Raw genomic sequence first — 12372 nt, forward strand, 5'->3', positions numbered from 1 at the left:
AACGCGGTTGGTGGCACGCGGCCGCACGCTCCAGACGTCCAACTACCTAGCTAGTAGTAGCAATCTGCATGCCGGCGGGGATCTGAGGCTCTTGGTTCATCATTGGTGGTTGGATGCTTCGCTTTTCGTGTCACCGAGGTTTATTTGGACGTCCTGTCTGTCCTGTGTCTGTCCACCGATCCGTTCACGGTACCTAGGTGAGGAAAGAAATTATACCCACCTACCTGGCTTAACTCAGCGTCGTCGCACACTTGGACATAAGCGCTTGAATGCTCCTTGTGACTACACAATAAGAGAAAAATTCTCTTCATGTTGGATGTATCAAGCACTTGAAGACTCCATGTCTCCACGTCTTTTTACTTGGTGGTAGAGATTCTTGGATGAGCCGTTTCTTTCGTCACCTACTGTGCGTTTGAAGGGCGAGGAGACTATTTTTATTTTTTAATGGAGTTCTCGTTGAGAGGGATTTACTTTGAGCATCTCTACCTATCTACGGACCTGCGGGGCTGCTTCTGCGCCTCCATATTTTTTCTTTCCAACGTCCTCGCCGCTGTAAGCTGAGGAAATGGTCTACGCAGTGGTTTCTCATGCACCACCGGACAGCCTGCTTGCCTCTACCCAGCTCACATTTTCAAGTCAATTCTCTAAACTCGGCGCGACACCCTCACACCATATCCCTCTCCCTCCGGCTCACCGTGCGCACCATCCTAATCTGCGCATCCTCCTCCTCGGCCCTAAACTGGGCCTCGCTGGGCAGCAAAACCGCCTTGTCAATGGCAACGGGCAAGCCCCTGTGGCGGCCCCGAATCATGACGGCGCAAAGGACTAGCTTGCTCAGCTTGTGCCAGCTGCCCGAGAAGCTGTAGGCGTCGTTGGGCACGCCAATCGAAATTCCCACGCAGCCGTAGCCGCTCACCGTCTCAAAGATGACGTTGAAGACGGAAAAGTTGGCCGGGTCGCGCTCGAACTGGCCGCCCTCGATGATCATGATGATGAAGACGGCCAGCACCAGCCACCACAGGTCGTGCGCCAGCTGCGCGCGCAGCTGCTGCCGCAAAAAATACGATTTGGTGTGCGGGCCGCCGCCGTCGCTCTGGCCCGGGGACCCGCGCAGCCGGCGCACCACGAGTCCGATCAGCGACTTTTCGTTGTGCGTGTCGCTGTAGATGGGGTCGTCCGAGTAGATGCCCAGGCTGCGCTCCTCGTAGACGTTGGAGTTGCGCATCGTGATGACGACCGGGTACACGGAGATGTACATCATGATGACGTACAGAATCTGCAGGCTCACACGCACCTGCGTCATGGGCACGACGTAGAAGCCGCCGGAGCGCACAGCCATGGCTTGGAAGAGTCCGTCAATGACTTCGGCCGCGCCGGGCAAGTCGTTGATGGCTTTGTTGCCAATGTTGAGCACCTCAAAGGCTGCCCAGTCGATGGCGTTGAGCGTAATGACGGACAAAGCGAGCCACCACGTGTGCTCGGACGGGAAAAGGTTGGTGTAGCATCGCCGCGGATGGTCGAGGAGGAACCGCAACGTATGGCGCAGGTCGTCCCATCTTTCGGTGTTTGGCAGAAGCTTGCGAATGGACCAAATTATGGCGCGCAGGAAGATGGGATAGCACGTGTTCCCGGCGAGAATGCACAGCCCCATTGTCAGAAGCATGTAGTACGCCGTCTGGAACGCCGTCATGTTGGCATCAAGCAAACTCATGCCCGAGTTGTTAAATGCCGAGACGGCATTGAAGGCACCGACCCACCTACTGATCGTTAACGACAATTCCTAGGAGCAGCAGTGGAAGTGGCCATCGACCTACCAAGGGTTCAAGCCATTTTCATGTGCAGTTGACGGCCGATTGTTGGCAACATATGCGCCGATTCCAATGCAGGCCAGAAGTTGCCAGAGGACATAGTACAAGGGTACAACAATTGACAAGAACTTGACCGCCTTGTACTCGACACCACCGATTTCCAGTCTTTCATCCTCGGTAAGATGATAGAACTGCGAATTGCGTCCGACGAATCCAGAGAAACCCCGCGCGAGAGACTTTTCGCCGCCCTCTGACATTTCGTCATCCACGACTGTCGATCGATCATCGTGGTCTACGTGCTGAGAATGATGCGTGTAAATTGAAGTCTGATGAGCCCCAAGTTGTTGGGGCAGGCTCGCGCTCGAGTGGGCACCAACGCCTTGCATGTTCAGAAGCCGGTGGCTACGGCGACGGGGACGTTTGGTGGGAGTGACATCTGGACCGAAACTAACGTGATCCTCTTTAGGTGTACACGGCAATATGGGATCACCAGCTTGCGGCTCCGGCTTTGCAGATTCTTGAACTGCGGATTCTTGAACGTCTGCAGCTTTTTCGTTTCCCGTGTTCGAAATATCGTGCGCAGAGGCAGGCGCCTCGCCGTCCGAATTAACATGTCCTGGCTTAGTTTCCTCAACTGACTTGGCCGCTGCAACGTCTTGAGTTGATCCAAATCTTTCCCGCAGCGACTGTCTCCTGAGCGAAAACCTTGGATGCTTGGACTGCTCTGCCTTTTTCTGCTCAACGACTGTGTGAATCTTTGCTTCAAAGGCGCGCTTGCGCACAAGGAGAACAAAGGACGAGACGAAGATGGCCGAACCGATCATGATTAGGAAGAACAGCATGAACTGCTGGAACGTGTTGAGTTCAGACAGGTTCACCGTGTTCAACCCGGTCAAAGTCATGGCACTGACGCAGAGGAAGACGGAATCGGTAAAATTGACGCTCCGGGCAGGCGTCGAAGCGCCCCAGAAGATGATGGCCGAGATGAGACATGTAAAGATGAAGTAGGCATAGTGAAGCGTGATGAAGTTCAAGGGCGGCAGGTTGCGTCGAACAATTCGCAAAGTCCTCGAGACAGGGCCGAGGGCGGATCGGATTCGCAGGTGTGGCTCCACCATCCCGAGTGAAGCCGCGGCGCCTGTCCGAGGACGGAGTCTTGCACGGGAGACGTGGTGAAAGGGAAGGTCTGCGGTGACTGCTTGATAGCAGCCACGCAGACGAAGAGTGGGAAAAGAAGGTGACTAGTTGTCGACGGAATTTTGGGTCGGGCGAGTTGCCAGCGGCAATCTGGTGGGATATAGTCCGTATAAAAAATTGGCAGCGATGCAGGAGATTGTCGAGCCCCTGAGATATTATAGCAGAGGCGGCGGTGGGCGTCCGGTGAGAGTAGACGAGAAAAAGTCGTTTCAAAGGGACGGAGCGGTGAAAGAGCGGCAAAGCGAACAGGAAGCTGTGGGCTTGTAAAGAGAACGGGCCAAAGAAGCACGGCTGGTACGCCAAGCTCGAGCCGTCGATCATGGGCTAGCAGCAACGGCGTTGGCGCCATGGATGGCAAACTTATCACAACTTCGATAGTTGTCATTTTAGTGTCTCCAAGGCAGAAGCAAATGCTGACTTTTTCATGGTCAACTGTCGTGAAACAATGTCTTTACTATACGCGCTGTGGCGTGCATCCCGCGCGGGGTGCCACAGTGGCTGTGCATTGACAACGACCTATGATGTCGTCTGCCCAGGTACAAGATCAGCACCTATAACCACCAAGACGCTCCTCTTCCCCAGTCGCCCTCACTCTGCACATTCTCCCTCCTTCTCCGCAACATGGCAGGCCACAACGACCCGCGTTTGCTCTTCTCCATCCCCGGAATCAAGGCCTACCACATTCAGCATGGCCAGGAGGACTCGCTGACGCCATCGGGCCCGCAGACGCTGTCGCTGCTCATGGTGCCAACTTCCAGCCCCTTCGCCGACGTCTCTGCCGCACGCGCCCAGAATGAGTCCCCCGAAGAGGACTTTTACCTCCATCTCAACTTACCCCCTGAACTCGACCTACCTCTGCCCGCGACCACGCAAATCTACCATCAGCCACCCAACAGCTATCTGATCCCCCGCTGGGATCTCGGTCCCGAGAGCGGCGCATTCACGCGCATCGAATTCCCACCCCTCGGTCAGGGCGTGACACAAGAGGATGTCGACACCTTCGAGACGATTCTAGCCCAATGCACCGCCTTCTTGGAACGCGCCCAGGGGCCCCCTCCGCACTACGAGGGCACTGGCTTTGGTGGAAAATCTTACAATCCTGGAAACTTTAAGCCTGGAGAAGCCTACGTCCATGGCACTGGCAAATCGCCCCATGGCCAAGTCGTTCTTATCGATGAGGACGATGGTCATGTCGTTGGCGAGCTTGCTGAGGGTGCCGAAATCGAAGAGGATCCCGCGCTGAAGCCTGGCTCAAAGAGTAAGTTGGTTGCCATGGTTTGCTGCAAACGCTAATAGCTCCCAGCGCCTGTTGAAATCCAAATTTCTCCAGATGGTCAACATGTCGATGTCCGCCCAATTTCGGAGGAGTACCTGCGCATGGCCAGGCATCCGGCGTACCAGAACTCGACCCTTGTCCAGAATGCTGCCGCGGCGTCCAGGCTGATTGTCACTGGATCGAGCTACATTAGCAACATGATGACATCTGGGGCAGAGGGCTTCATGCAAAAGACCAAGCCGAATAACAAACCGGTGACCTTCCAGCCGGCAACCCACCAGCGCGTGAGAAAAATCCACGACTTTACGTCTGGTGCTGCCAGTCTCTCGGCAAAGACGGTGGGCCAGGCGACCAAGTACGCCCAGAACTTGGGTGCCTCGATCACTGGTCGCTCGAGGAAGGAGAAGGGAGCCGATTACAAGCCTGGCATCTTGAACAAGTCCATGATTGCATTTTCCACTGTCGTCGACGGCATCGAAGCATCTGGAAGGAGTCTGTTGCAATCCGGCAGCGCTGCAGCCACGGCCGTGGTCGGCCACAAATACGGCGAAGATGCTGGGCGTCTTACAGCAGACCTGGCTGGAGGCGTCAAGAATGTTGGTCTCGTGTATATCGATGTTGCTGGCGTGTCGCGTCGTGCAGTACTCAAGTCTGTGGCCAAAGGCATGGTCGTTGGTCGGGTCAAGGGCGGAGGTGAAGTTGTAGTTGGCGGTGGCGATGGCGGCGACATTCCACCGGACGTCAAAGACAAAGCTGGGGTCTCCAATGACAATCTTGGCCAAGGGCAGCCTGGAGGTGGTTCAGCAGAACCCGGTGGAGTTGTTGGTTTTGGGAACGCGCTACCCCAGAGCGGCTCATCCGGAATCGGCGAGCCGCTGGGTGGCCAGTCTTTGCAAGGACAGTATGTCAACGAAAAGCGGTGATGGGGAGGCATTTCAGGGCTTGTGGGCGATGTTTTGTGGTTGCATATAATAGCAGTTTTGCCTTTCTGGACGCGGCTCGCGCCGGACAGTTACGAAGTGATGATACGGTCGTATTCTAGTTCGAGTATATGGCTCTTTTCATAATGAGGCTAAGAGCAACTGTCTTGTTCCATCCAGAACCATCTCAATGCTTAGAATTGATGTGTCTGCTATGTCATTGGAGTCTTGACTGATAGAGGCGGTGTACCACTCACAACTTCCTTCCCAACAACACTCACCCTTTCGTCAGATTGTCCCTCTCTAGAAAAGCTGCACACAGCCCTCTACACCTAACCTTTCTCTTTCCATCCACTCCTTCAACTCGACACAGCACACCTCACATCAGTTAGTAGCCAAGTCGCTCCTTTAAACAACACACCCAGCATCCCACTACAACCTCAACAGTATTTACCATGGCGCGCTGGTTCCAGAACCTCGCGCGCACCGCGCTAAACGCCCTGCGCGGCAAGTCCAACAGTAGCATCCCGATCACTCCCCAGAAGCTCAGCGCCACGGCCAAGTCCGGCACGCGCGTGTCTGCGCCGCGTGTTACGAATGCTCCCCATGCGCGCACCACTCCCCTCTCGCCCAAGGAGGCACTCCGTAAGTATAGACGCATGATCACTCCCTGTACGCATGCGCACGATGATACACGAGGCTGACCAGGAGCATTCGTGCGCACAGGTGCGAAGAAGCTGGAAGAGGAGCGCATCTGGAATGCTATGCTGGACGACTTTCTTAAGAACCCTAGCACCCACCAGCGCTTGGCTCCGTACGCCTAGACCGTTGGCCCTGCCACCCTCGGACGTGGTCCGTTAGACCATTCACGGCCACTCAACCTTTTCGATTTCTTTCCCTCCTCCTTGCCTTTCATCTGACGATTTGCTACGGCGGCTTCTTTGCGTCCCTAATACTTGCATCATCCGGCGCTGAGGACGAAAACGGCGTTCGAAAAAGGAAAATACCCCAACTGGCTCTAAGGACAGGAATCCGGCGTTCTATCTCCCGTCCTGGCGACCCATCACCGCGGCGGGCATCAAAATACTGGACAAGCATTCAAGGATACGAGAAAAGGAAGCATATGGCACACTGATTGCATACCCATCCCGGCACGGCTATGGATTCCCACTTCTTCTACAACGGTACTTCGGTTCTTCGGTTCAGCGTGGGCATGGCATGGCATGGCATGCATAATGCATGGTAGTGCTGGTGGTAAAGGACAAAACGGCGCATGCGGCGGCGAAAAACGGCTCTTGTTTCCCCTTCCCTTTTTGCGTTACGGATACACCCACCTACCACGGTTCCGGTTGCTTTCGAAAGTGGTGGTGGTGGTATAGGGTTTTACCCAGAACCCCGGGCATACTTGCGATACGGAATGATGGAGCTTTGCAGGCGACTGATAATGGTTCGAGTCGACGGAGGCATTTGGACTTGCGGTGCTTTTTGCTTGGGCTCCTACTACCCTGGCGGGCTCAAGTTCTTTTCTCTTTTCTCTTTTCTGAATAATGGATGGGTGATGGGTGAGCGTGCTGAGGCCGCTCAACGGGCAGGGATGCCAGCAGTTCAGCTTGACTGGGTTGTGGATAACGAGTGAGCGTTGTCCATGCCGGGATGGCTGGGCTGGGGACAGTACCGCAAGTTACGTACTTGCGCTGTCTAAACGTACCTGAGGCACTCATAGTTGCTCTCTTGCCTACCAATCAACCTACAATACCTACAAGACCCAAGTCCTACACGGCATATTTTCCAATCCAACATCCTCGTCCTTACCACACAAACACGAATTCAAAAACTGCCGTTTAACCTCAGGCTTTTGGCTTGGCTGCAGGTACTGTGAACTGACGAAAAACGACCGGGGGAGCTCACATCTGGCTGCCGCGGCCATTGATAATCGCTGAGCAAGCGGCAGCTTCTGCGAACACGCGTGTATGTCTCTTACTTAGGCCAGAAACACCACCCTTTGCTCTAACTTTGAGCAGCCCCATTAGTGTTTTCCCAACAACACGTCGGACCTGGTAGTAGGAAAGTTGCTGCGACTGCGTGGATCAAGGTGGTTTGGATGCTCGTGGCCGAGTTTGGTGGGAACATGGCACGGATGGATCAGCCCGGGAAGTATGTGCCGTTCTGCGACATGGCAATGAGTGTGTAGGCTTTTTTACTCACGAGGCTCTTCGCAACTCAGGTTGAAAAAGAAGTGCTCGTTGCGAGGTGGTGGATGCACGTGCTACGTCGAAAATGGCGTTTATGGTCCGTATTAGGTTTGGAGCTGGCCGCGTCGATGGGCAGAGATGGTAGCTTGGCACCTAGAGTTGCGACAGCATTGCTAGGAGGCTGTGAAGGGTAGTCTCGATCGTCAGAATAGGTGTGACCAACGAGTAGTCTATCAGGTGAAGGGGTCGATGTGACTAAGCGTCATGTGTGTTGGTAAGTAGCTGGGTGGTGTGCAAACGAGGCGAAGGTGAGATGTCGTCGTCCATCATGTGTGGCCGCCCCGCGTGCCAGCCTCACTTCACCCAGTCACCCAACCACCTATTGGACTACCTACCTGCCACTAACAACGCAGCCCTGCCATTTGCCGGTGGGCGCACGTCTGCCCGCCTCTGCCGCCCAAAAGCAACAATGGCACCTGAGCGTGCCAGCGTGCAGGCAAACTTGGCAACGTCATTGTATGACAGACAGACAGCTAGCTAGCTGCGGTGCTGCCGACGATAACTACGAGGTCTTCTGCCAATACTTGGGCTGGGTATCTCTACTTACCAAACAACGTTTGACGAAACCGAGACGAGACGAAACGAAACCGACATCGCAGCAGCCAGCAAGCTTCCGAAGATAACCATGGCCTTTGTCCCCCTCATCTCCACGATTGCCGTCATCTTCATCAAAGCCATCGCGTTGGGCCTGCTGTTCATGACGCTACGCGACTGAGTTGCGCGAGGTCGAATCGACCCCACTCCCCGCGCACGCCGCAACAAGCCACCGAACGACACGCGCGAGAAGAGCTGCGCCAGCGGACCTTGGGCACATACAAGTCAAGAAGACCCGGCGACCAACGCATCCAACATGGCCGAAGCCGGTGCGGCGGAACCGGAATGCGAAGAAGGATGCGACGCGAACGAACAAGAATCCGAGCTGGCCGGGGCAGGATAACGACGGCGGATCCGATGTTTGCTCTCCGCGCGAGTTGGAAGCGGACCCCCTCTTGGAGGAACGACCAAACAGCAGGAGAACGGCGGTACGCTACGGCACGGGACGGCCATGTGTTCCGACGGTACTCTCTGTACGACGAGCAGACAACCGACCAACCACCTCTTTGCAGGAACGAAATTGGAAACAGACAGAGAGCGAATCGAAATGAAGCGAAAAGTAAAGGAACAGACAGGATGCCGATGCAATCATGCGATGCCAACTTCCATCCATGCCTGTCGCATTCAGCAAACAGCTTGAATTACAAATGGCATTCGAAGTAATTCTTCGCAACAGCGAAGGACACGGGATCAAACTTTCAGGAGCCAAGATGCTTTGCTTCTACCGTCATGTCACTTGTTCGGTAGCAGCCCGAACCGCATCTTTAGTTCCCGCCCGCGCAAATGAAGCGACCCGGCGCGGCGGGTGCGAAAAGTCGCATTGGGAGGAGGCAAACGATGGGAGTCGCAGGTGGACAGCGTTCTGGCAGAGTCACACTGAACGCTTTCCTTGGAAATGCGATGGTATCCTCACGAGTCATGAGAACCCCCAAAGCTTCGAATGGCACTAAACCACTTCCACGAGGGTGCCATTATTGGCATCCTTGCAATTCGCAACAACCCCAGATCAGGCCGTCGTTGCAGCTGCGCAACAGGAATTGAGTTGCGGTGGTGAACAGTCGAGACGAGCAGAGTCCAGCAAACGAAGCTCATCGAGATCACGAGTATGGATCTAAATATGGCGGTTGACAAGGATTGGCCGAGTGTTCTTGATGCTGCTCAGCTACTCTACCTGTTTGCAGTAACCTTCTGCAGGTCACAATCAGCGCGCTGGCGGCGACCAGCTTGGATGCCTGGTTGTGATACAGATACATAGCATGAGGGCGCTGCGGGCGGGAAAGGCAAAAGGAGATGACAGACAGCACGGGACAAAATGACGCGAGACGAGACGACGGGAGACGGGCGAGACGGGAGGGCGCAGAACAATCTTTTTTTCTTGCGAGGGACGGACGCGGCTGGGCGGGAAGCAGAAACCGGGCTTTGGAGGTGCGGCGCGGGCCTCGTTGTCGCTGATAGATGGCAGACTCTGGTGTCTGTCTCGTCTTTTTCTTCTCGGCTTCTGGTGAACGACGTTCGGACGTCTTTCACCCCTGATTCAAGATACCCGTCGCTGCTACACACTTCTCACTTGTTCCCTTCCATTATTTCCTCTTCCCATGGTCGGTTTTGCGCTCGGAGTTCGGGACTTGTGCGGAAGGGATTCGAAAAGTTCAAGGGTTTCTGTCTCTTTCTCCCGCTCTCTGTCACCGTCTTCGCGTCGGCCATGGGGGCAGGCCGCCGAAGACCCCCACATCCCGTCCCTACACTACACCTCCCTGTTCTTTGCTCCTCCGGCATGTCAACGTCAACATAGACCTGACATCCGGAGACGCAGAAGCTGAAATGCCGTACCTACCGCGTCGTCACAATCAAGGTCTTCGAGCTTGAGACAGGATTAAACGTTGGAGCCGGCATGTGCTATGTTTCGTCATCTTCTCGCCCTTGTCGTCACCATCACTTCGCTGTGTTTTCTGTCTCGCACCCCACAAACCACCGTGACCATGTCCAGAGGAAAATTGAGATGGCACTTTAGATACAAGCTTCCATTCACTCGTCCAAGGTAGACTACCTAGGACAAGCACCCCAAACCCCCTACTTCACGTCGTCCGTCTCTTTTCATGGATCAACCCACTTACCTCCTTGGGGTTGCCTCGATACTGCACAGCCTCGTCGCACAGGACCTCCATCCACGCACTGCTGAACCCCTCCCGTCTCGCTGCAGTAAACCAGACTACATGTGGTCCGTACACACATCCAGCTTATCTTTGCAACCATGCAAGCGGTAAAGGAGGAAGCACGTTGCAAGAATTCAGGTCCTGTCCAATAGTACCATTTGCCGGCCGACGACAAGCCATATGCTTGCCCGCTGGCCAGCAAGCGGCCGGCACTTCCTCTGCACTCAGCACTCTTGCCCCGGCAGGCAGGCACGCAGACTGCCATGCCACTGTTGCTGGTGCTGTCTTTTGCCCCGGCTTCTTGCCCTACCTACCCACCCACCATACGTGCCTTGCTTTGCCCAGTCCTACCTAGTCCTGTCCCCTCTTCGGCACTTGTCCGCGCACCAGCCGCGGCCGGGCCCCTGGCGCTTCGGCTTTCGACTCAGCGGCTTGCATGATTGTTGGCCCGTTGCTCGTTGGCCGTTGGCCGTTGGCCCGCTCTTGCGAGGGACGGTGGTCATGGGGACTCCTGGGGAGAAGGCAGAAGAGAGGCGGGGGGAAGACCACTGAGAGGGCAGAGCACGCCATGCCCCGCGTGTGTTTGGTGGCTTTGCAATTGTTGCTCTGTGGACAAGTTTTTCTGTAGCTCTAGAGGGGTTTGCTTGCTGTTGGGGAGAGAGCGTGGAGAAGGAGGAAGGCTCCCTCCTGGGACGCAGCTGGGGTTGGGTATAGCTAGTTGCTGGCTTCCTTGCTGGTATAGGTGCAAGTTCATTCAGCTTTTGTGTTGAAGAGTACGATGACAGAAGAGGAGACAGAGGCATGAGGGCATGAAGTTGGATCCACGTGAGCAGGGCTTGATGGTTGATAGCGCGGGCAAGCGCGCACGAGCAAGAAGCACCCACCTCACTTCGCCGGAAAGCTTTGTCGTGCCTACCGCAGCATGTAGCAAGTCGAAGAACAGCGGTGTCTCACCGTCAACGTGTATGTACGTAGCACAGGACACAGTTGACGTACGCAAATACGACAGGAACCAAAAGCCGCTCGCCTGTTCAGTAGTGCTCATTTTTCACCCACAGGGCAAGCAAGCCCGCCTGGACAGACCTCCTCTCTCGGTACAGTAAAGCGAGGCTAAAAAGAGACAACAAAAAGATTTGCAGCAAAATGTTCCAGAAAGCTCGTAGCGTCGTGTGGGCGCGGGTGTGGACTACTGGTGCGATATGCAAGCGTGTCGATCACATACGAGACGACAGTGAAAATCGAGCCGGCGTACATATCTATCATTGGCGAAGCCCGGCGGCAGCGCAGCGCAGCAGCCGGCGAGGTAGACACCTGGGTCGTGGCTATGTGCCTGCTTGGGGCGGGCAGCTCGTGCATGTTGTAGCAAAATTGTATGTAGCAGTCCGGTACGGACATGGCATGGGGGAAAGGCAAGGGTCATGTCGCAGCGGACAGTGGCATCCGCAGGCCGCAGCATCCAGGGACCAACGACACCACGCCGTCCACCACCAACGACAACGGCGGCAGGAACAGAGACAGGGGCAAGCAAAAAAAGTAGGAGACAGGCACCACCGCAGACACCGCTTCGAACCGAGAAACAAAAGGAGGGACCAACCAGCCCGCAGCCAGCCAGCAACGGTCCAGGGGGGTCAGTGTTTGTTGGTGCCCAAGAAGTGGTGTGGTGTAGTGGAGACGCCCGGCCTTACTATTAAACCTTCTTTTCTGATGCAGCAGGCGCTTGGGCCAGCCGGCCGACTGGCACTGGCGCTGGCGCTGGCTTCAGCGTTGGCACCGGCTGGACGGTAGGTCACCTGCTACAAGGCTGGCCGGTTGGTTGGACGAGCGGACGGACGGGGGGGAAGAAAGAGGGAAAGAAGGGGCGGAGAGCACAGGAGGGAAGTGAGCAGGAAAAAGGGCCTGCTCGCTGGTCCGGCCTCCTGCGTGTCTGTTGGCCCTGCGGCTGCTGCTACTGCACAAGACGACGGATAAGGCCAAGCGCCAGAGGGAATAGATGCCTTTGTGCCAGTTATGCTGCGGGATACGCTGCCCTTGTGCTGTCTCACTGCTTGCCTGCGTTTTGGCAGTCTGCTCCCACGGACCACGCACTCATATCTCCAAACACTGAGCCATAGCACATGCCACGCACAACTCTGACGGTCGAAATGGTCCTGACGAAACTCGTCGCTGCTCACT

At 55.7% G+C, this 12372-nt stretch overlaps 5 protein-coding genes across 5 annotated transcripts; 4 read left to right on the forward strand and 1 right to left on the reverse strand.

The window, feature by feature from the left end:
* Nucleotides 1-200: 200 nt before the first annotated feature.
* Nucleotides 201-3418, reverse strand: BKA78DRAFT_322258 (cation transport protein-domain-containing protein). Its single transcript, XM_066889105.1, has 2 exons — nt 1815-3418; nt 201-1757 (listed from the first exon to the last, which is right to left on the reverse strand). Exons 1-2 carry the CDS (start codon nt 2924-2926, stop codon nt 665-667), a joined length of 2205 nt encoding a protein of 734 aa, XP_066741362.1. The 5' UTR covers nt 2927-3418; the 3' UTR covers nt 201-664.
* On the forward strand, nt 3353-5204 carry BKA78DRAFT_333067 (senescence-associated protein-domain-containing protein; the record flags this gene model as incomplete). Its single annotated transcript, XM_066890042.1, has 4 exons — nt 3353-3359; nt 3634-4263; nt 4309-4773; nt 4801-5204. 4 exons carry the CDS (start codon nt 3353-3355, stop codon nt 5202-5204), a joined length of 1506 nt encoding a protein of 501 aa, XP_066741363.1.
* Nucleotides 5205-7862: 2658 nt separating this feature from the next.
* Nucleotides 7863-8168, forward strand: BKA78DRAFT_355595 (uncharacterized protein; the record flags this gene model as incomplete). The annotated part of the gene is made up of 2 exons (XM_066891926.1): nt 7863-7909; nt 8060-8168. The coding sequence occupies 2 exons, from the start codon at nt 7863-7865 to the stop codon at nt 8166-8168; spliced, it is 156 nt and encodes a 51-aa protein (XP_066741364.1).
* A 1081-nt stretch (nt 8169-9249) lies between these two features.
* Nucleotides 9250-10193, forward strand: BKA78DRAFT_189674 (uncharacterized protein). The gene has a single exon (XM_066883555.1). The coding sequence runs from the start codon at nt 9360-9362 to the stop codon at nt 9837-9839; it is 480 nt and encodes a 159-aa protein (XP_066741365.1). The 5' UTR covers nt 9250-9359; the 3' UTR covers nt 9840-10193.
* Nucleotides 10194-11139: 946 nt separating this feature from the next.
* Nucleotides 11140-12331, forward strand: BKA78DRAFT_189708 (uncharacterized protein). The gene has a single exon (XM_066883556.1). The coding sequence runs from the start codon at nt 11344-11346 to the stop codon at nt 11983-11985; it is 642 nt and encodes a 213-aa protein (XP_066741366.1). The 5' UTR covers nt 11140-11343; the 3' UTR covers nt 11986-12331.
* The last annotated feature ends 41 nt before the right edge of the window (nt 12332-12372 follow it).

The sequence above is a fragment of the Phyllosticta capitalensis genome, assembly GCF_038381095.1.
Source record: "Phyllosticta capitalensis strain CBS 128856 chromosome Unknown BKA78scaffold_9, whole genome shotgun sequence".
In the NCBI taxonomy this organism is placed as follows: Eukaryota; Fungi; Ascomycota; class Dothideomycetes; order Botryosphaeriales; family Phyllostictaceae; genus Phyllosticta; species Phyllosticta capitalensis.